This window comes from Sebastes umbrosus, chromosome 17 (genome assembly GCF_015220745.1).
Source record: "Sebastes umbrosus isolate fSebUmb1 chromosome 17, fSebUmb1.pri, whole genome shotgun sequence".
NCBI classification, from domain to species: domain Eukaryota; kingdom Metazoa; phylum Chordata; class Actinopteri; order Perciformes; family Sebastidae; genus Sebastes; species Sebastes umbrosus.
Window position 1 is genome coordinate 18,659,088 of NC_051285.1, and position 24,850 is coordinate 18,683,937.

Below are 24,850 nucleotides of genomic sequence, written 5' to 3' on the forward strand. Positions count from 1 at the left end.
TGACGTTACCGCTAATACCAGACGGTTCAGAATAAAGAATAAATCGAGAATGATGTGAACTAAATACAGATGGAGTAACAGATTAGAAAAAATAAGGGATTGGTGGATTAACGTTAGCACAGAGAATCAACAAGGATATAAAGTGAGGAGCAGTGCAGTATACGATCTCGCGGAAATTTTTGGAAGTGCGTCATAGGAAGCTAGTCCGTCACAGAAGCTGGTCCGTCAGAATCCTGAGAACAGTCCAAGTGGGTCCTCCACTTGCATGAACTGATATTTCAGAACTAAACCTATTCTAATTGCCCAAATAGTGTAATATTATAAACCACATCTTCACAAGGTTATGATATATTAACTGATTATACTAATGTGTTTTGTTCTGACTATAACCTAATATGTTTTAATTGTGAAAGCCAGCCTGCTGTGCTTCCGGTCTCCGCCTGTCTCTCTCTGGCTGACTTGACTCAGCTGCTGCAGGACTGGCATCTCCAAACCGGTGCCAGTCAAAAGCCAGGGGGGCTTCAGGACTGATGGGGTGCACAGAGGAACGCGGTGTTCAGCCGTTTATTATCACGTGGATGAGTGGACAGTTTATGTCGTTTAATGCAGCATTTATTTTGAGGATATTTTAGCCCACTGTGTGAAGACAGGAGGAAAACAAGTGCAGAGCATGTTGTTTGAGAGGTCAGAGCTCACACAGCTATAGGCCTCATAGATTAGTGGGTACTGTTGAATGGCATGCATGTGTGCATATTTTACAGAAAAAAAAGTAGCTATGGGCATATGATTATCGAATAACTGCCTAGAGGGATTTTAGGAATTAGTGATATGAAATTGTTTTATGTTTCAGGTAATAACATGACTTTCAGTGTCCAATTAGTTGATTATTCCTTTTCACTTCATTTAAATTCAGTGTATAGATAGATATAGATTGCCTATAGATATTTCAACAACCACTTGGGCAGCTGCAAACTAGTTGTCTTAACCATCAAGAAATCCCAGCTTGAGTTGGTGACAACATGCAGTGTAGCATTAATCCAATTCAATTTGTAATAATAATCACAGTATCCTAATACATATTGAGTTAATTGTCCTATTGTCGTATGGTTTGGAGCACCAAAGACACTAAAGGGACCACGATGGCCAAGCCAGCGTTCCCCAGAACAGTGGTTCCCAAACTTTTTCACCTCAAGGACCCCTAAACTGACACAAATTGGACCACGGACCGCCATTTCATAAAATTTTGTCCCTGGGTCCCCCATCTGATTTTTTTTTTTTGGTGATCTGTTTTTTTGCTTTAAGATGTTTTATTAAAGAAAGTAAATAATAATTCAGGCATCGTGTTACTTATGGATGGAATTTTAGTGAAAATAAATTATTCCCCTCTTTGCTGGGGACCCACTAGAACCCCCTGAAGGACCCCTGAGGGTCCCCAGACCCCACTATGAAAACCACTGCCAAGAAACACACAGTATGGTAGTGGTTATCCTTGTAATGTGAACTGAGGTTTTATGATTTATTCATATTGTGAGCCATACAGACAGACAGAATATTCACTGAATATTGCCACGTGAACTAATGTATACCCTAAGCAACAAAAAACGACACAACATAGTTGAGAAGGAACGTCTCTGTAGATGATACAGTCTGTGTGTGATTGCACTACCAAAGTGACAAAAAAAGGTTTGGCATAGCAGCCTGTCAAACTGATCAGATTGTCCTCATAGCAACCCCTGTTAGTTGCAGCAATAAGAACTGCTTCTGAGCTGCAATTGTCCTCAGGACACTGATATCTCTTGTAGATATTCCTGCTAGCAGTGCAGACATGATCTGTGTGATTTGGATAATATTTTATTCATTTCAAAAATACAAATATTATCTCATCGTCTTCAGCGGTAGCTAACAGTACAAGTTGTGATCACATTTAAAGAATCTTTTAGGGAAATCTCATGATCTAAAGCAGCAAATATACTCTGTCACTGAAGGAAAATGTCAAAATCTATGATTAATCTATGAAACATCTATGACAAAAATATATCATAATCTAATATCTAAATTTATGTAAATTGTTGGCTGAAGTTACTGTAAGATACACGGTGCAACCTAAATGCAACTTCAGCTCCATGGAGGTTGTGTTTTAACAGGAAATACACTCAATAAACGGGAATAAGATTTATCAACATGTGCAATGTTCAGGATGAAATTGTGACAAAAACACTTAATAGGGTTTGTTTATGATGTGCAGCGTATTGCACAGAAGTTGCATTTTCGTTGGATTGTTCCACTACAGAGTAAAACAGAGTAAAATCAGCCCAAAGCTTGTTAGCATCACTGGAACTTGCTTGGCGATGTAAAATGGTGAGGTAAGACTTCCATTGAGTTACTGTCTCCTCTTCATAATTGAGTTGCGTTTTAATATTGCTGATACGTTTACCATGTCACCCCTTTTGTCCACCGCTATTTCAAAGCTTAAAGCTTGTTATAATTGAAAAACTTTAATCAGATTTGACAGATAAAAGCCACCAACTTAGAAATATCAAGCTATAAATGTCTTACCGGTCATTTAAAGTGTGATTTACTCTTCGTTACTGAACTTATGAATCATAATTTAATGTACTGTCAGGGCACCATTTGGGAAAATGGCCTCAACACAAACGCCGCGTAACATACGAAGACACAATCTTCACTAAAACCATCATTTATTTATAGAAACACATTGAGAACACTTTCAAAATGAACAATACAGTCCATTCAATTTTGAGGAGCTTCATCTATTTGGCAAATTGATTAAAAATCTAGCAAACGTAGGTCCTACCTATGCAATAGAATAACTTATTTTGTTCTTTAGATACAGCTTTTCTCCATGTTCTTCAGAATCCTGTGTTTCCTCTTGGACAGGGGTTTAATCATGCTTGAAGAGCCAGTGCTTAACACTTAATGGTGTGAAAGAATACACCACAAGCAACCTGATAATCAAATCATCAGATGTGTGTTCTTTTTTTGTCTATGTTAGAAGTGGTCAGCAAGTGAGCTCCCAAGGAAAAAATGTAACTGTTGTTGGAGAAAAATCACATCCTGACACTGCCTGCCTATTTGCTTCAGTATCAGTGCTGCAGCAGACAATTAGCAAGCCAACAGAGAGTGAGGGAACAATGCGGTTGCTTGCTTTCTGAATGCACTGTGATTAAACCCTTATGTTTTGTTGCTATCTCATTTTGTGTCAGGGATTTAGGGAACCCAAGCAGAATAAAAAACTCCACCAAAAAGTCCCTAACCCTGCAGGGCACAAACTAACTATTTACAAATTTACAGTATATACACATCCCCGAGATAAAGAGAAATGACTCTGTCCTACCCCTTTTGTATGCATTATTTCTCCATATGTTCTGTAAAATCCCCTGGGCTTGAGCATGGGAGCGTCTTAGTGAACATTTGTTCTCAGAGGACCTTCAGATGCAGCCGCTGTTTGGGGTCCCAGAGAGCCCAAAAAGAAAATAATGGCTGCAAAACTCAAGACATTTTCCACTAGAAGACAGCGATACACATGAAAAGGCTCAATCTGCTGAAGCACATTATTTCAGATAATAATTTCAGTCAATTCAGAGCAGATTTACTGTGTGTCTTCCCATTGCTGTCCTATTAAGACCCTGTTAAACACACAGCTGTACAGTACATTCAGCATGCAGCATGTTTCAGTAATGGGCTACATGAACAGTAGGTGAAGCTATAGGGAAACTGTTAGTGAGCAATAGTTCGGGTCTTGTTTGCCTGTTGCGTACGTCTGCTATGATTTGGTGGAAAATGTCAGCAAAGCAAAACAATGCATACTGTATGTAGTATCATGACATCATTAAAACAATATATATGTATGTAGTATGATGACATCATTAAGGAGAGAAACGTAATGTAGATGCACATCATAGGTCAATCGTTTAAAGAAAAATATCATGTGGGTCCCATCATGACATTTTTCTGAAAATGATGTGTCATTAAATATTGGAATGTATCCATTATTTCCAGCTTTGTAGATGTTTTGGCCCCAAGATCATTTCCAGTATCTATCTATATAATTACCACTGGAACAAGTCATCTAAACTCAAATTTAGAGCCCATTTTTTTAATCAAAGTGATAAGTTAGAATGAAACAGACCTATCAGTCAAATCAACTCAAATAGGCCTACTGCAAAAATGGGATACATGTTAGGAGACACAGTAATCAAAAAAGCGGATGCTTTGTTTTACATATTTTGGCCATTTTTTATTATATGGCTTAATTCATCAAATGTGTGAATAATCACAGTAATACTGCCACAAAAGCAAAATCCGAGCCATCTCTGACCTGAGCTCTCAACCCTGGTTGACCTATCTGTTGCTTTCCATCTTAAATTACTGTGAAAATGTTTTAATGTATTAATTCTGAGTTGTTGTAAAAGACTGTACTGCCTTAGGGTGTTCATGATAAAATCTCTCCACTATCTCTACAAAGCACAAAGATCAGTAAAGATACATACAGTACATGAAGTATACCATGATCGTTTTTTTTAGACATCACAATCCCTTCTTGTTAGGCGATTGCTGTCCTCTAACCCAACACTTTTTGGATCTGTAATTCAACTTTGGTATGCATATTATGTAAGCTTTATTTTTTTGTTGAATACATATATAAAATGGACAGTTGCCTCTTCTACAATAAAGATTATTTTAGTATAGAGATGCTTTCCAGAAAGTGTTTATCCCCATGTCACTGGTACTGGATGTCATTTTGAGCGTAGCATCAATTACAGTAGAATGTGGTTGTTGCATGTTCAACTTTTCCTTCACACATCTCTTTGCGTATTTTTTCACTGAAAAATAATGTTCTAGAAAATATCACTTTTCATTCTGGGACATCAGTAAAAAAAACCAAAAAAAAAAACCATTACTCTAGCCCATCTTCTTCTGTCGATCCAGGAACTTTTGTCTTCTGTCCGGAGGTATCTCCTCTAAAGCGATACCATGATTGCTTCCCCTGTAATAGGAAATACAGCTTTTTATGTACCAAGACTGGGACACAGTCAGAGCAGAACACGACATGCCGTCCATACAGTCACTTGATTACATGCTACATGTAATGTACATTTATGCATACGTGGAGGAGTAACCAAAATATTTTCTTACCCTGTAAGGTCTGGAGGAATCGGCAGAGGTTTGTTGAAGTCCTCCCTCCCTACCAACCAATATGTGTGCTCAATCCCTTTTCCCTAAAAATAAATAATCAGTAGCATTTATTAGCTGTTATGACAATAGCGTTACAGTGTGTAAATTTATTATTTATTCATTTTACCTTCAACTCCGTCAGGCCCCTGTTTTGCACTTTGTATCCCAGCTCCAAGCTTTCCAGGAGAGCAACTGTCCTTTGGTTGACATGGATTCTGTAAGCTGTAATAGAAAATACAGAAAGATCCTCGATATTTGCTTTAATATCAGTTATACATGTAAAATCTGTATTGGCTTTGGAACTTTCTGAAGTTTAAAATTATTCTATCTGAGAAATTTAGAAAGTAAGGCTGTCATTTTGTATTAAGCCACTTGGTGGCAGAAGACTACCCATCAATGCTAAATACAGTACAGTCAAGCATAAATGAATAATTTTAGCAGTGGAAGAAGCATTCATATCCTTTCTTTATGTAAAAGTCCACATTGTGAAAATACTCCACTACAAGTAAAAGCTCTGCATCCAAAACATTTCTTAAGTAAAATTATGTAAGTATCAGCCAAATGTACTTAAAGTATCAAAAGTAAAAGTACTCATTGTGCAGTAAAATGTTCCTTCTCAGTTTTGTACTATTATATATGACATTTTTGAATTAATATTACTGCTGCATTAAACCTGTAGTAGGCAGAATGTTTTTTCCATAATTTTTTTCCATAATAACCTTTCAGCATATTGTAATTCAAGTGTTCTGCAAGAAAACTAGACTTCTGCACCTCCTCGTGACTCTGTTTTCAAGCTTTAGAAAATCTAGCCCGTGACGGGAGACTTTGGCCAATCACAGGTAATTTCAGAGAGAGAGCGTTCCTATTCGCTGGTCATTCAATGGAGGCAGCTGTCAATCACTCGCAAACTCACGAATGAGAAAGTTTGTGACCTGGCAGCCATGTTGAGATCAGTTGATGAAATACCAAGCACCACCAGCCGGAGCAAACTTTCTCATTTTACAGCTAAACAGTACACTACAAGATGTTTCTGAGAGTAGATGTATAAAGCTGCATAAAATGGTTTGAATTTGTACCTGAGTACAGTACTCGAGTAAATGTACTTAGTTACATTCCACCACTGTATTTTAGATACTGCTCAGTTTATTACAGTATGATCTCCTGGGAGCTCCATCAAATGTGATTCTTAAACACAAGTTAAGTGTACTTAGCAGTTAATACTTAAATTCACACTTAATTTCTACAGCATGCAGAGGGCAGAGGAGGCAAACTTGGTCATTGATGTTGACATTTACTCTGAAACTTCAATTTGGCCTCTAATTCTGCTGATAGTCTTAAAGGATTAGTTAGGACTGCTCACTTTAAAGCCCTGTTTAGCCTCAGGCAGCATGCACACAGACTACACCTGTACTCTCAACCACTGTGTCAATGTAAAACAAAAATGATTAAAAAAAGGAAGAGGATATCGGTCTGGTCTATATACTGATGTGTGAGACACTCACGCAACCCTGTGGACTCCATTCGAGACGCTGTGTTGACAGTGTCTCCAAACAGACAGTACCGAGGCATCGTAAGACCCACCACTCCTGCTACCACTGGGCCTGCAAACATAGACAGCAACAACACACACGACTATGACGCTTCTCCTAGGCAAGAAATATGTCTAAAATAAATATGACTATAACTTTGAAGACTAATTTTTCAATACAATTGTTGTTCCTATTCTTTCTAGTAGACTCATAATCTCTTTTCATTTCAATAAAAGTACTCAACTCTATTCCCAAAACATAACATTAAAGCTGTGCACTATTACCACTTCTGTGTACATAAAGAAATTCATAGAATCGAGTTAGAAATCCAAAGTATGCAGTGTGTTAATTGGATGACAGTGCTCTAAGTGGATAGCGTTTCACTGTTCCAGGAATAAGTTCCAGACTAGGATAAAGGAGGTAAAAATAGCTCCTTGCCTTAGCAGCTTGAGCTCCTGTATTCTTATTATTCCTCTGTAACATATTAACTTTTACTCACTCTGGAACAGAGTTTGATTTATTTCATGCCAAATTACTCATTACACGTGTATGTGACTCTTAAAGTAATCACTCAGGGTAAAAAACGTTCCATATGCAACATTACTACTGTATATATATTTATATATATATGTGTATAGAGAGAGAGAGAGAGCATTAGAACACAGAGAGGATTAACATATTGCTCACCAGAGTGAAGGCCAATACGGATCCTGACCCTCAGTTCAGGCATGTGCCTCATCTTGAAGGTCCCGATGCAGTGGAGGATGTCAAGAGACATGTTGGCCATCTCGGCTGCGTGACGGTTGCCGTTTCTATTGGGGACTCCTGAGGCTACCATGTAGGCATCTCCGATAGTTTCCACCTACATACAAGAAAAATTAAGAACACACACCCACACACAAACAAGTTCAACACTGCAAAGAATCATCTTGATTAATAATGGACATGTGTTAAAATGAGGTTGGAAATATAACATCAACAATATAGATAATCTTAGATCTAATTATTGTGGAAAGTTTGCCAGGAAATACAAAAAGATGCAAGACTGAATGAAATTTTGTTAAAAAAAAAAACTGAAACTGAGGCTACGTTCCAAATCACATACTTTTTCTTTTTACTTTTAGTACATACTGCAGCTGTCCTTACAAAGTGCGTACTGTTGCATGCAGTATGCATATAATTGGGACATATTACTTCTTCATAACATTGCGCCTTAAACTTTGACCCTCTTGCTCATATATCCCCTCCGCAGAGGAATATGGGTCAGAACAGCCAGAAAAGCATGCTGGCTTGATATGTATTAACTGTTAATATTTTACCACTCTCATCCCAACTGTTTGGCCCACTTAGGCTTTTACTGGTATTTATCATTGTATTTATTATTATTATTATTATTTTCTTAATCTAATGTCATTTAACCCATAGCAAAGGAAGCTTTTAAGTGTATGTACATCTGTGAAATGTGCATGTCTGTGAATCCAAAGACAAATTTTAATAAAGATGTCTATTCTTGTGCAAAATGCAACCGGATGTAGTAGGACATCCTGGTATTTTTGGCATACTGCATTTGACATACTATGTATTATGTATACTAAATAGTATGGTAGTATGGGTATTGGAATGCACAGAAAAAAAGAAAAACATATTTACAATATCAACCCCCCACCCATCACTCACCTTGTAGACATCATGCAGTCCAATGATAGCATCAAAGAGTGTGTAGAGGTCGTTGAGTAAGTCTACCACCTCGATGGGATCGCTGAGAGCCGAGATGGTGGTGAAGCCCACGATGTCACTGAAGTACAACGTGACCTCGCTGAAATGCTCGGGTTTGACAGGCTTGCCCGTCTTCAGCGCCTGGGCCACAGACCTGGAGGAGGACGACAATGATGAGTGGTGAAACACAAGTCTTCTCACAAGTAAAGTAATAGTAAAGTAAAGTAATTTTACACAACACAGACTTTTACAGACATTCAACTGCTGTCCATTTATAATCCCATAAATGTGACGATTTCAGGATTTCCACCTAAACTATTACTACTACTACTATTATTGGTCATTGCAAATAGGCAAAGTGACGTTTCTAAAAACAAGACTGAGATACACAAAATGACAGCATGGTGGGACCCTCTCCTCTCAGCATGCAGGTGCTATCTCTCTTTGATAGATCAGTGACTTCAAATACATTCATTTTTTATTTGACCTAATATGATAAAGATTCGTGAGATATGATTAAACTAAATCCAATGCTATGAAGAACCCACTTGAGTATGTAATGGTGTCCTTGTTTGACTTTGAGATGAAGAAAATTCTGGTAATAACATCCAGCTCTGAGACAGAAACATTTTTTGTGATCAGTTGCACTACAAATCATAAAAGCAAATTGCTGCATTTAGGTCTCCACAGTTTGTGAGAAACATTATGTTAAGCTGCAGAAGACCTCCTACCACTACAGTATGTCAGGGAGCAGCCACCCTGCTGAACTGAGCACTGAATCCCTGCCAGATTCAGGGAGGCTGTCTTCTGACCATTGACCTCCCTGTTTGAAGAAGTAACAAAAGCGTAATTTAAAGTGGAGGTAAATTGGCATCATTGGGCAAAAAATCCATAATTACCTTTTAGCATATTGTAATTCAAGTGTTCTGAGAGAAAACTAAACTTCTGCACCTCCTCATGGCTCTGTTTTCAGGCTTTAAAAAAATGTAGCACGTGATGACTTTGGCCAATCACAGATCATTTCAGAAAGAGAGCCTCCCTATTGGTTATTCATTCAACGGAGGCAGCAGTCAATCACTCGCGAACTCCGATCAAACGGTCAAACTAGGCAGCGCTGATCGAATATGAATTAATATTCTGTTAGTGTAGTGCCTATTTCTCACCTCAAATGTTTTCAGAAACATCTTGTAGTGTACTGTTTAGCTGTAAAATTAGAAAATTTGCTCCGGCTGGTGGGCGGTGTTTGGTATTTCCTCAACCGATCTCAACATGGCTGCCGGTTCACAATCTTTCTCATTTTACAGCTAAACAGTACACTACAAGATGTTTCTGAAAACATTTGAGGAGAGAAATAAGCATTACAGTAACATAATATTAATTCATATTTGATCAGCGCTGCCTAGTTTAACCGTTTGATCGGAGTTCACGAGTGATTGACAGCTGCTCAGAGATGGCAGACTCTGGCTCGGCTTTGATTGGTTGTTTTCCTCCGGTCTGTGAAATCTTGCAGATGACACCAGAGGACACAGAGGCACATGATTTTTTTCAGATTACCTGTCTCATGTAAAGTGACCGTTTTATAAAAATAACTTTTTTTTTATCATAAGTGCTCCAATCTCGTCTACTGCTGCTTTAAGCAAAATATTATATTGTTATTGTGCTGATGCTCTACAGGCCTCCAGAGGCTACGACTTAAGAGCATGACATCACAGTTTTATCAATTCAGTCGTGTGTTGCTGGACACTCACTTGGGCAACATCTGAGCAACCAGTTTGTCTGTCTTCTGCCTCTCCACCTCCAGCTCCTCTGTCCTCTCTCTGATCAGATCCTCCAAGTTGGAGGAGTACTGCTCCAACATACGCAGCATGGAGTCGATGATGTTAGTCTTCTTTCCCTTGGTGATGTTCTTGAACTGTCATGTGTAAAGGAGGGCACAGGAATGTCATCTCCAGCATGCTACTTTCACACAAAACAACATAAAAAAAGAAGGAGTAGATGTGGATCAACACGCGTTTACAGTGTTTTTACCTGTTTGAAGATCTCCTCAAAGGTCGGCCTCTTCTCTGGCTCTTCACTCCAGGCCTGTTTCATAACCTGTATTACGTCCATCGGGGCCTCATCCACCGACATGGAGGGCCGACACAACGGAGGAGGCTCTTTGAGCTTGTTGATAATCTCTGTCAACACACATAGACAAGAACACACAGATGTTAGGCACACACAGAAATGCACAAAAACAGACAAAATACATTGTAATAAAAATTCAATGCAATTGTCTCGAATAGGATTTTGTGCGGCCAATTTTGTTAAATAAATATAAATGTTATTGGTGATTTTCTTTTCAGCTCAGCGTGAACTGTTTTGTGTATAATTTGTGCGAAAAGCAACAATAAATAGCATGTTATTATCCCCACAGGAGGGGAACATAAAGGACAGGATGGACATGTCAATTAGCACCTGCACAAATTTGCCAAAAACATTTAAAATCTTAATAGATCATGGCCCCAAAACCTCCTGCTACTTCTTCGGGGTTACTATGCCCATATCACTCACCCTTGGGAGGCATGTCCAGCATGCAGAAAGGTGCAGAGCGAGAGATGACCTCCTGCCCGATGATGGAGAAGCTGTAGACATCCCCACTGAACGTGCCCCTCCTCCTCAGACTGGGGTTTCTCAGCAGCTCGGGTGCCGTCCAAAGCAGATCTTTATTGAGAAAAAAAAAAAAAAAATGCACAACGATAAATACACAAATAATACTGATATACAGTATACGAGCAAAGTCACTAAATTAGTCTGTGGATGGACATGAACTCACTCTCTGGCTTTTCCCCTTCAGTGTCAATGCCTTGGGATATCAAAATTTCGTTGAAGCCATAATCTGTCACCTTCAATACGAAGCGCCCGTCTACCACACAATTACGGGATTTGAGTCGTCCATGGATGACGTCACGGTTATGCAGGTACTTCATTCCCTGATAATAGATTGGGGAAAACGTGTGAGCGATGAGGAAAGGTGACAAGATGGGAAATGAAACGCATCATTTTGTCTCTCTTACCCGAATCAGATCCATTAACAGGGAAGACTTGAACATCCAGTCAAGACGCACTTCCTCATTGATGAGCAGATCCTCCAAGCTACCCCTAGAGCAGTGCTCGGTCACAACGGCAAGGATCCCGAAGTCACAGAACAGTCCCAGGAAAAGATTGAGGTTCTCGTGCCTCATGTCTCTGAGCTGATTGGAAGTCAACGGAAACATCAAGAAACGTTACGTTGCAAGAGGAATAGAGTGGTGCAGGAATGAGTCCTAAAACCTGGAAATGAGTTAGCATTGTAACATTTCTGTTTCCTGTGCCTGGAAGTCAATAGGTTTTTTGATTGGGTTTTTAGTTAGATGCCTGAAATAAGGTCTTTGGTTAACACAAGCTGAAGAGATTTTAATATTATATTATGACATAAAATACGTCAGTAAATATCCCACTCGTGAATTCTGAAGCTTTGACGTGTCTTAAAAAAGGGGGTTGCTAACAAGTGGCTAAATGAGACTACTAAACGTCATCACGTCGACTTGTCCGCCTTTTCAGCCTTGTTGTTTATACTCACTGTCATTAGTTGTTAGTTCATTTATAGCCTGACTTTAGCTTTTTACTTCTGACGATTGCATTCACGCTTCAAAAACCACAATAGTGATGTTCATTCATGAAGATTATCTTGCTGAACAAAACGTGTAAGTATCATAAATGTTTGTGTGTCACACAGGTTATTTTCTGCAATAATCCAAAACCCAATGGAAAAATCCTATTGGCTTTTGGTTGAGGGAACCCAGGGCGATGCTAACTTCCTGGTTGGCCTACAAAAATACGTCATCCCTACAGCACTCTATATCACTCAGTTTGATGCATTTTATTTTGGCCAGGGACCAAACCAGTCTATAGTCTGTGTTTTCTGGCAACGATGTAAAATCAGTCATTTTAATAATGACACACATTCACTTACCTTGACAAAGACAAACTCAGTGCTGCCGTTGACACCTGATACCCCTCCACCGGGGCATTTCTTCAACCAAACCCAGTCACCCTGGGACGAACACAAAACGATACAGTTTTTGTGAAACTAAAAAACAAAAAGAAAATGTCAAACAGGAGCTTATTGAATGTGTTGCCTCACCTCAAACACAGCAACATTGGAGCTGTCTGGCGAGGAGGCCATGTAGCTGCGACCGGATACCGAGTGGTGAGGCGTCCTCATATCGAGCTGGCTTTTCAGGATACTTTCGTCATTGATCTTCTGCTCACACACACACAGTTCAAAAGAGGATGGGTCAGCTTATAGTAGATCATCTTTCACAGATAATCAACTTTCATACATCACATATTTGCAAAGCAAGGTACGATCAGTATTGCCAGAGATTCAGCATTTAGGAACTGACCCGTTTGCTGATTTGAGTGTTGATGAACACCAGGTCGTCCAAAGTCAGGACTACCTTTGTTGATCCGCCATTACCACCTCCAAAACTGAGTCCTATCCTGCCACTTTTCCTAGACAAAACAAAAAAAAGAAAAGAAAAGCAATCATTATGTTTTTTGAAAGATCACATAAGACTGCACCGGATAATTCTTTGATACTCTGCTGTACATACTTGAGACTAATAAAGAAGTTAGCTCCACATCCAACGACTGCAATGAACACAAGGAAAAGAAAGAACAGAGTGACGGTGTCCAGGCCTTTGGGAAGAGAAGAAAAACACAAGGACAATTTGAATGTACTGAATTATTCAGCAGTGCACCAGTTTTATATTTATTTCCTGCGATGAAACTACTCACCTCCGGTGCAGGCAAAGTAAGGGCTAAACCAGCAGCTTGAGTCCGTGTAGGGCGTGCTGCCTGCAAAATGGATCGAACGGCCGAGGTATTTCAAGCTGCCGACCCCGCCATACGTATGAGTGGCATCCACAATATGAGTGGAGTAGAGAAAGTTGCCAATGCCACTGTAATCCAGCACTACGTAGCGAGCTTGCATGCCTTCGCCGTTCTTGCCGGCCTTCAAGTGCTGATTGAAGCCTTCAAATTCAAAGCCGCCCTGGCTGTCACCCAAGATCTCACCAGTTACCCAGCGGCCTCCACTGGCGCGGGCCTGCTCTGCAGCCATAGCTATGTAGTATATCATGTTGTAGATGGTGCCAAAGAATGGAGAAACCTAACAGAAGAAAAGTGATGTGATGAGTTTAGTTTAATTAAAATGTTTGTAAAAGTGTCATATTTTTCTATCATTACTCCTATCATCATTTTCTATTATTACAATATACAATAGTGAGTCTCACCTGCTCTGGTGGGGTGCTGCTGCGGATCTCATAGCTGTCCTGACCGTCTCTGAAGGCCTCATAGAAATTGCGTTTTCCAGAGTCCACAGTGATGGTGAGGACCCCGTCGTAGGCTTTCCGCAGCTTGGTGTCGTTGCCTAACATATAGTAGGGTGCCTCCTTGTAGGGTAGTGCGTAGAGGAGGGCGTCGTAGGGGATGAACACGTAGCCACGGTCAATCATACTCATGGCCAAGGCTGTTGTCAGGAGCTGGTACTGGGCTTGGCCACCAATCAGGACAGAAGGCATGCACATAATGACCACTGTGGAGAGAGGAAGGATTAAAAATTTATTCATTTGCATGATTCATGTGCAATAAAAACAGTGTGGAGGGTGTTTTGTTGTCTTATTATAGTCATCTTTACATCTAAAACTCACCTCTGACCCTGTCTGCTTGCCGAACTTTTGTCAGGGCTCTCCGAGGCCCATCCTTGTCGGACTCCATGGTGACCACAGGGTTGACAGGCAGGCCGAGGGCCCTCAGTGACGAGGCAAGCTCCTGTCCTGTGGCTTCCCACAAATCCGTCTCCTCTGAGATTATGGCCACATGGGCCCACGAAAAGAACCGCAACACAGAGAAAAGAACACGGGAAGACAGTGGCAGCGGCCGCAGGAAGGTGGAATACATCCCTCCTTTGTCCATGTTGGGTTTGAGGCAACCCCAGGAGAGAATCCCAACATCCCACTCCTTTGCATATAGAGCAGCTGAGGAGCAGTAGCCTGGGTTGGCGGGGCCCAGGAAAGCAGCACCATAACCATCCAGCTCGGCAAAGCGAGCTAGAGCACGGGATGACTTGCAGTCCTCATTGATCAGCGTGTAGTCATACCAGTAGCCTTTGTTGAGGTAGGGGTCCTTGTTTATGCGGGCGGTGGCGAGGCGGGCTGCCAAGTCAGGGAGGGCTTTAGAGTATAGGAGGTCACATGTCCAGGGTCCAACCAGGGCCACCTTGAAAGTGGTCGCCCAGGATTGACAGGGCAGAAATGAGAGCATGATGACTAAGGGCAGAAGAAGCCAGTTCCCACACCGGCTCCTGGAGCGTTGCACCGGGGATGATGGCATCTGTGGTTTTGCTGATGAAGCTGCTAATGATTTAAACAGACTATATCCACTGCAACTGTTTGCAGCCGCTGTCCGCTTATGTCCTTTTCGCTTCACTTTTATTGAGTCATGCTGCCATCGAGGGTGGTAGGATAGGTTGTGCAGAAAGCGAGGGTCTCTGTGACTTGCCATTTTCCTCAAACAGCTATTCTGATGCTTTAGAGACAGCAGGGGAGCGGAGAGTTTATGGTAATAATAACCGTGACAGTCAATGTGTCTTCGTGGATAGGACTTCCCTTGGCACTCAGCAGGCCTCTAGTCCAAAATTGGACACACGACGAGACAACCCCAAGCCATCGCTGCCTCCAAAAAAAAAGGAAAAGAAGGTGTAATTAGAACAATTTGTAGCTCAACAATTCAGCGTGATGAAGTTTTTGCTTCCTCAGTTCTGTGATACAAGCGAGGACACCTCAGGGCTTTAACAGTCTCCAGGGTTCAGACATGATCCCTGACCTCAACTTGCATCTGGTTGAGCCGTTTTGTTTAACAGAATGTGATGTTGAATCTTATCAACATCCATCTGTCTCACAAGGACATGGTGCCCACAGTGCCAGCACTGTTCCTCGAAGAATTAATGGCATGTGTGTGGCAAGCTGATTAGCTCTGCCGGGTCCACAGAGTTTAAGAAATTGAGTGCCAGGTAACGTGGAGCTAAATCTGGCCTTGTTGTCTCTATTTGGTCTTGGCATCTCTTTTCCCTTCAAAAGTCAATCTCTTTGAGATCTTCTCAGCCATCCATTTCTCACCCCTCAGGTTCTTGAAACCGGCATCTAAATGTGTACTAGCTGTTAAAAATATCTCAGGATTAAATGATAGTATGATGGATCTTATACTGGCATTCCACGTTAAATAAGAAAAGACATGTTTTTTATTAATCTTAAAACATAAACTGAATTTAGAGACTTAATTGCTGAAAGACAATGATACTGAAATTTCAATGTGTTGCATTTATTGCATGCAAATACATGCTATGGCTATAATCTTCTGCATTGGACATTTTCATCATCTACTGTAACTCTGCCAATGATGTTTTGAAAACCTACTTTTAATTCCTGTTTGTAACTAATACACAAACTTTGCTGATACTTCATTCTGCGTTCAGGAACACACTTAAAAATGGCTGCCCATGTCAAAAGTATTGACATTGACAGCTGAGCAAAAGGCCTGACCAACCTGTCAGCGGTGAGGGGAACTTTAGTGGCAGCTAATGCTAAAATTCAGAGCATTGCTTCTTAAGTTTAAGAAAGTTCAGTTTGAAAGAAACAAAACATGTTCCACCAATACTGGTTTATAAAGACAGTTTAAAAACTTTAGTCCACAGCTTAAAATACTGAAGAATTACCTAAGAATACCACTACTAAGAATTACCTCCAGTGAAACAATTGCGGATGACAAAAATGTTAACAATCTTGTGTTTGTTGTGTTGCGTTTATATTATAGCCTGAGTGATACTGGATTTTATCGATATTGATGTACAATATTGTATTGAGAATCTGATGGTTTTTACATAAACACATGGCATAAACAAACAACCTTGACACAGATTCTTATGATTTAAAAACAAAATAAAATTAAGTATTATGACAAAGATACACACTAAGTGGGACATTTTACAGCTAAAAGATGAACTTGTCAGTGCTCTCTGGTGGACTGCAATAGTGACACTATTTCTAAATTATCTCAAACTTAGTTTGGCTGGTTTATCTGTCTGATAGCTCTAGTTTATGTTTGCACAATCTTAAATGAGGCCTATTTTGGGTTAAATCTTACATGTAAACCACCTGTGGCTTTCAGTGGTTTAAAAAATGACATTTTAACAGCCCAAAATACCACAGAGCCTGATCTGATTCTTTGCCTTCAAGCTGAAACGCAGCAAGCAAGCAAGCTGCAACTATCAAGCCTGCTAAAGTGGCTAATACTGTCATTGGCTTATCAGTTCGCAATAGGTCGAGAGGAGCCCTTACTAATGCTAACCTTGTTCTAAAGTGCTGCTGAAAATAAAAAATAGGTCAAATTATGTTAATCCATCAAAATGCATTTTACATTTCATTAATAGAGCAATTTTTTGGAAGTCTATAACAAATTTATGAAGGGATTGGACGATCCTTGGCGTTCCAACAGTATAACCTTTACTGGAGCAGGCTACAATGACACTGTATGATGGAGGAATTGTTCACATTAAAAAAAACTATACCTATATTACCCTTAATAATGGTAAATCAATGACAAGACAATTCAGTGAAGCAGATCTAATAAGAGACAGCTCTGACCTGGAGCGGTTTCTCTACATACTGTAGGAGCCATGTCGACGCCGGAGCCTGTCGTTGAAAAGCACCATCCAAACTCCAGGTGGATTAAGTATACAGCAGTATACAGCAGGAACAGTTGTCGTTGTCCTTCTATTGGGAAACAATATCATAGGTAATCCAAATAGCATGGAAAGTAAAAAAAATAATCTAATTATCTCCTCTTGTATCCAAGTTCCTTAAAGACAATACTGAATATGAAAATTCTCCACATTTCCAGTAGTTGCTTTAGCTCTCCCTGTCCCTGTTTTGGACTGGGACCCACCCCAAACCACAGAGCGAGGGATAGTGCGTGAGAAGAGGTGCAACCCCAATCCAGCGTCTGGGTTCGTAAAAAGGTAGCAGAGAGCTGTGGAGAGGTAACAGGTAAAAGAAAGGTAAGAGAGGAGAAGACTGGTGAGCTTTGACTCCTCAGCCCTCTTTAGCTTTTAATCCACACAAGTGTGGTAAGAGTGTGTGGGTGTGTGTGTGTGTGTGTGTTTGTGTGTGTGTGTGTGTGTGGGAGGGGGGGGGGGGGGGGGGGGGGGATGTTCGATGAGAAAGAAAAAGAAGGTGAATGTAGAGGTATATTCACTCTGGATCATTTACACAGAGTAAATTTAAGTGCTGATGTAGCTTAGAACATTTTAAAATAACCTACAACTTAAGACTATCTATATACTAACTAAGACTAACTACAGGACTGATTTGATTGATGGATTCAACGGCTATTTTAAGAGTCAGAACTGGGAAGAAATGTGCTGAAAATGGTGGCTTACTGGACTGATTTATTGTTTTATATATTAGGAGGACCATAAAAAGTATGATTTGATTTGCTGGTGTGAGGAATGTAGTTTATGTGACTTTTTGTGCCAGAACAGGGACATTTAACTCATCAAAATCCATGAACTTTGACTTTGAAGGAACTTTCAACCATCAGCAAAGTGTCGTTCCATCATGCATACCTTGAGAAACTCCCTACTTTAATACTCTCGGCTATAAATGTGCCCAACGCAAAAAGAAAAAATAATTAATAAACCTCCACATGCAAAACAGAACAACTCGGAGAGCGCATACCTCCGCCAAGGAGCCTGACTTTAAAAACAGATCACAGCTCACAGCTGGCGGTACCGTGAGGTGGTTGGCTTATTAATAACATGGTGTGTTTCTGTGTAACGTATCGGCCGATGCCTCTATCATTCAACAGCCTTGTTATGTCTGTGTCATCTATTGCTTTTTTCTTTCTCATCATGGACGGCCAGCAGCTCCCGCACCTCTAAGTCTCACCACACATCCACACACGTATCTCTCTGCTCTCAGAAGGAGGCTGGGTCACGCGTCATCAGCGCGTCATCAGTTACAAAGCGCATGTGTTATACGCAGTGGTCATAATGTTGTGGCTGATTAGAGTCCTTAAAGGTACTGTTTGTAACTTCTTACACTTATAAATCGGGTCGGTGTGCCATGCACGCTCGCGTGTGGCTACGCTGTTCCAACACAAACTACATGGAAGCACCAAAACCGCAAAGTTATATCTGGTGAAGCCCGTCTTGCAATACAGTGTAAACTCTTCCTGCTCCAGCCCCCCGACCGCGGCCAGAAGACACAGGGGAGACTGTAGCTTTGGTCAACAGCGCCGGAGTCGATGCTGCTCTGCTCCTCTGTCTGCCTGCTTGCCTTCACTCACACACCGCGCTCGTTTTCACTCGCTCAACCTCTCACGTGGTACACACTGCAGAAGACAGGAGTCTGAAGCAGGACAATATCAGCATTGATTCATGTAGAGACCTTCGTCTGGTCAGCTAACATTACTGCCAAGCAAGTGAAATATAGAGTGATAGAGTATAGAGTATTGTGGTTTTAGCTGACGTGTGTCGCCTCACTGTTTTGACCGATGCTCGTTCATGTCTATGTAGAGCGAGCACAAGCGCGAGCGCTAGCAACAGGACGCTGACTTTCGTGGACTTAACGGCCTCAGGTGTCACTGTTAACAAGCAATTTCTGTTTCTTACATAGAGTCCCTTTAAAAAAAATACTTTATTGTGTAGCACAATGAACAATCCATTTGATTCCTGAAGCCGGAATCGAAAAGATTGTTCATTGTGCTACACGCCACCCCTCCAAAAAAATTTCATTGAAATCCATCATGAACTCTTGGAGTGATCCTGCTAACAGACAAACAAACAAACAAACCAACGCCGGTAAAAACATAACCTCATTGGCCTTGGCGGAGGTAATAATTGCACACTTACCACCGATGGCTACCTTAAACCATAGAATAGCATGCAAGAATACCTTGAAACTGGTGCAGTGATTAAGGGGCCTCTATCTGTGGCCCCATTTAACCCTACTGCTCAAGTCCACCATGATGTTATTTGCCGTTCACCTAGTCTTACTGCAGTAGATAAAAAGATACTAACTGACATTTAGCACGGCTAAAACTCTTCTCACACACACACACACACACACACACACACACACACACACACACCGGTAAAATGGGTCTTTCATTCCATCATTTAGTAATTAAAGCTTGGATTGTAACAATTTGTTTTTCTCAACCCAGAAAAATACCACAAAATGTTCATGAATAAAAGCTGTTTTAGATTGATCAAATATGTCAAGGTGTCTTTATTATGACTACATTCCTCCTGCTGACATCTTTGTAGCCTTCGTCCTTTCCCAATATTGGGCTTCAAATTCTGGACAAGATAACGGTCATAGGGCAAAGGCATCTTAATGCTAATAAAGGCATAAGAACTGCAGTATGTGAGCTGGAGCCGAGGGCTGAAAATATCCTGTGGTAAGCTACTGAAAGTCTGCTGCTCTTGTGACCTGGCAGCATGTACAGGTCACTACAGCTGGAAAGCCTTTGGGAGGGGAGAGGGAAACTCCACATTAAGAAAACATTTAACATTTAAATGTAAAAGATACTCATAAACGATAGTGACCTCTGCTGAGCTTTATGACGATGGGCCCCTATGTATGGAAGTGTGACGATGTGTTTATTGTTTGTCCTGTCTTGCACATTGATAGCAGCCTTGTTGAAGTAATCAGATTAGTCAGGTGAGGCTGTGCTAAACTGATCTGCTGCCTGCAAGCCTCTTAGCGACATGGCTAACGGCACTGCCTGAGATCACTTCAAAGCAAGGTCACACACACAGCCGGCCCAGTTGAGCAAAGAACCAGCCACTGCAGAGGTAGCAACACTGCACCATACTGACAGGAGGATAGCAGCACTTCTGACCTGTTAATTTATCATTATTACTATTATTTTCTGTTATTAATCTGTAGCCCAAACCAACAACCACAGTCATGTAGGCAAAACATGCTAAATTAGTATTCTGTTTTTAATCTAAACCTATCCAAATGCACTATATCTACATTTGAATGAGTCACACCTGTCTTTAGAAGATAGTGTGATACTGGTATGTGCTAGGTCACATGACTCTTAAAGCGGTCGTGTGATTTGACGATTTATAAGTACATCTCTCTTGGAATTCTACACTTTCTCCGGCGAAGCTATTTGTCTAATCTAATTAATCAAATACTGAAAAAAAATCTGTGGGAGGAATGATAGAGAAGCTTAGACAGTTGCCTCCTCCGTGACCCCACTGTGATGAGGTGAATTCATTTGGCCGCCTCCCACAGTGACATCACTCAGTCTTTCCAGGATCACAGGTTCAGAGCGGTAGGAAAGCAAGGAAACTTCCTTGAAAAGATGTCAAGAGTGTTATTTAAAATGTGTGTTAGGTAACAGGAAACCTGTCACTGTTCTTCGACGCTGACCTCAGAATGGGTGTTGGCCTCTGCAGAGCTTCAGGAGTTTTTTTTCCCCCACAATGATCTGTGCAAAGTGATTGCTTTCATGCTACTTCTTTTTGGTTTGATATACAAAATAACTTTTCAAAAAAATTTGAAAAAGATATCATCATCATCTAACAAAGATTAATATGTTACTCACTTTTAACACACACACAATTTTTCAGCAGACAAAAGTTACATAATTAATTTGATTAATTATTTTAGCAAAATATTATATCAATAAAATGACATGGCTTACAAGATTACCCTCCTTTTATATTTTTAAAGATATTGATTTTAAAAGTTATTTTACTACTATTGAAAACTTGAAATTCAAAATTTATAAATTGGCAAAAACTATTGGATTATTTAGACATTTTAAATTTACTCCAATTGTTTAGCAGCTGCTGAATGTTTTTGTTGTTTTATTTATTTATTTATTATTATTATTATTATTATTATTATTATTTCATTTTGATAGTTGTTGTATAATTTATACATTTTTATAATGTGAAATATATTCACTAAAATTTTTACAATGAAAAAATGGAACATGTATACTATATGTTACAACTGTTTTGAACTTTCTTAGTAAAATAAAAAGTAAAAAAAAAAAAAGATGTGCAAAGTGCAAATTTAAGAAACAAAAAAAGAAGTAACAATTTTGAAAGGTTTTAAGGGATGAAAAAAAGCTTAACTATACATTCATTGACAAAACTAATATTAAATCTACTATATATGGATACAATTAATCTGTTGGAGTAAGTAACTGAGGCATTAAAAACATAAGTTAACAGGGACTTCCAGTGATGTTGTTTTTTATCAAATTACAGATTTCACATCTCTATGAGGAAAATCACACAGTTACAGGGCTTTACTAGCTATATCTATTGTAGCCTACATTGTTATCTTGATAGCTACGCTCCAATTACTGTAAAAAGAGTAGAAACTAGAATGGCACCCTCAGAGCGCATACCTCCGCCAAGGTGCCTGACTTTAAAAACAGATCACAGCTCACAGCTGGCGGTACCATGAGGTGGTCGGCTTATTATCAACACGGTGTGTTTCTGTGTAACGAATCGGCGGATGCCTCTCTTATTCACCAGCCTTGTTATGTTTGTATCACCTATTGCTTTTTTCTTTCTAACCGTGGACGGCTAGCAGCTCCCGCACCTCAAAGTCTCGCCACACATCCACACACGTATCTCTCTGCTCTCAGAAGGAGGCTGGGTCACGCGTCATCAACGCATCATCAGTTACACTGCGCATGTGTTATACCCAGTGGTCATAATGTTGTGGCTGATCGGAGTCCTTAAAAAAATTCCTGAGGCCAGATCCCCGACAAAATCTAAAGGAATTGTTCATTGTGCTACAAGCCATCCCTCAAAAATATATCATTGAAATCCATCACAAACTTTTAGAGTAATCCTGTTAACAGACAAACAAACAAACAAACAAACAAACAAACCAACTCCGGTGAAAACATAACCTCCTTGGCCCAAGGCCTTTGGCCTTGGCGGAGGTAATAAGGCATTGACGTTGCGGAATCGGTACAAGGCTCTGCTTCAACTGTGCGAGAGACGTCCCCCCCCCTTACACTGCATGACAAACGACGACACCCGACGAAGCTGAAATTCAGTCCGACTCTAAAATGATTCATGCGGCTCAAAATTCGAGCCAAAAACGGACTAAAATCGTAAAGTGCATGCCCAGCATAAGCTGTACCAAGGGATATGGCCGGTGGGGACCCTCCAGGCCTCAGAAGAGCGCGTGTAATACATGTAGGCACCGCCGGCAAGGCTCTGCGAGCAGGAGAACTCAGCTTTCTTGATCAATATGTGCACTGAGGAATTAAATGTCTACATTTACCATCAACACAGATTGGACATTTTCCCTTTAAGTTGCACTGTTGTATTTATGCTCACCCTTACACTAGTATATTCTGGATTTTTCTTTGACATTTAAATATAGATAAAAGGAAAATGTCAAACAACAAAAACTTTAATTTATGCAGAATTACATTTGCACATTAACTCAACTGAGTAGGTATCCCATCCTGGATTACTGTATCTCTGTCAAATCCTGGTTTAGCTGTGGCCTGTTAGGGGGCTGCAGCACCCTCTGGTGGTCGATCTGATACCTGAATAAAACAAAGAGCAACAGCTAATTGACTGCAGACACTCATCTGTTATTTAGCACCCCATCTCTTTGACGTTTGAAAGACATTTCTGTCTGGTTTTACGGTCTTTTATGTCCACTTGTCCATTTATTCTAAGCTTGCAGGTGCAGCTGGCTATGAAAGGACAAAAACAAAATAAATGTATTGATATTGCACATCTAAATAACTATAACATCTGGACTTAACTGACACTCATGAGAGATATTTTGTTAGTTCGCTTCTGTTATAGTTACATCGGAAAAAACCCTTGGCCGCATTGGCTGATTGGGGAACAGTCAGGAATGGATTAACCCATTAGTAGGCCCTAGGGCAGTTGGTAATTATTGATAATTAGTACCCATGTATTTAGTAAAATGCTTGCGAGCACAATTTTAACTAAAATAATAAAGGCATTTGTAGAAAATCCTCCTTCCTGTCCAGTCCTAGGGGGGTGGGACTTAGCCTTCTCAGGCCACAGCTGAACTGATAAAAGGCCCCCCATCAGGCCCTGCTCAGTCTACCTTCTCCAGTTGACTGTGCACCAGATGCATTATTAGAGTAAGTGATGGATATTTGTTATAGTTATGGCTGTTTCTTTGTTTAATAGTGAATGAGTGCTTTGATTTGTTTAAAATACCTTTGTTTACTGATTATTGTTTTCATTTGCCTTTTAGCCTTTAAATAATCTGTGTCAGTCAACTAAAATCCTTTTGGAAGACAATTAACTGTTGAACGGCTCTCACGCTACTTGAGGAGTAATAATTTTGTTTAGAGCTTTTGTGATTAGATGCAAGTGTTTTGCCTATGACACGTTATTTTGATTGGTGACCCCATGGCAACATCTCCAGTGAGTTAAAGGAGCACTTCAACAATTTTGCACATCGAGTTCAGTGTACTTATCTTGGAAAGTACTCCTAAGCCTGTGAAAACAGTTGTCTAATGTCTTCCATGGCTATTGAGGGAGCTCTCAAAAGTAAATAATCTTGATGATGTCACAGTGATGTCATCAGGGTTATATCAGCTTGGGCTTGGAGACTAGAAATGTATAACGTCAAAAAAGACTGTGTTACAAACTGGGGGCATGGAGTTTGAAAGATGTGGGAATTTGTCAGGCAGGAAGAGTTTGACGAAAGACACTATCAAGTTGGATTATCGGCAGTGTAGGATCTAGTGATTTTTGGGGTTTGACCCACAGTTGTAACTAAAATGTGACTTTCACCATTTTTTTTCTTTTATTAATTCTGTCTCGCCCAACTTTATGGAATTGAAATAAATCGCTGGAATATCTCTTTAAAGTAAATTTCTTGTTTTAGTGATTATGTTTATCCAACATGCATGCAAGAATATTGGAGGAGCTCAATACTGCTTTGGGTTTTTAGAATAAGCTCAGGGAGACAAGCATCTTTTTTCCAGGCAATGAAAGTTACAACTACTGTAAAGAACACCTGAGAAGAGCCCTCAAAATTCACCTTCACCCACACAATGCATTTTAACAGATTTAAAAAATACCTACTGTATACCCATATCAGATGTTCTTTTTCTGTCAGCACCCTATAGTAGTTCATTTGATGAAGGTCAAGGAAGACCGCTGATGATGTATATCAGATTGTTACTTTAAATAATAAGGTGACTGGGCAAGGTAAGGGAAAATACGAAGCTTAAATTATAAATACCTGGGTTTGTTTCCTAGAAGACAATCTGTTTTA

General features: G+C 40.2%; 1 protein-coding gene across 1 annotated transcript; it reads right to left on the reverse strand.

The window, feature by feature from the left end:
* Positions 1-2,474: 2,474 nt before the first annotated feature.
* gucy2d (guanylate cyclase 2D, retinal) lies at positions 2,475-17,535 on the reverse strand. The gene is made up of 19 exons (XM_037747680.1): positions 17,168-17,535; positions 14,177-15,196; positions 13,760-14,061; positions 13,263-13,635; positions 13,079-13,163; positions 12,869-12,977; positions 12,607-12,726; positions 12,436-12,516; positions 11,498-11,674; positions 11,257-11,413; positions 10,995-11,144; positions 10,470-10,618; positions 10,190-10,353; positions 8,403-8,595; positions 7,413-7,587; positions 6,699-6,797; positions 5,324-5,418; positions 5,158-5,240; positions 2,475-5,008 (listed from the first exon to the last, which is right to left on the reverse strand). The coding sequence occupies exons 2-19, from the start codon at positions 15,027-15,029 to the stop codon at positions 4,924-4,926; spliced, it is 3,450 nt and encodes a 1,149-aa protein (XP_037603608.1). The 5' UTR covers positions 15,030-15,196; positions 17,168-17,535; the 3' UTR covers positions 2,475-4,923.
* Positions 17,536-24,850: the final 7,315 nt, after the last annotated feature.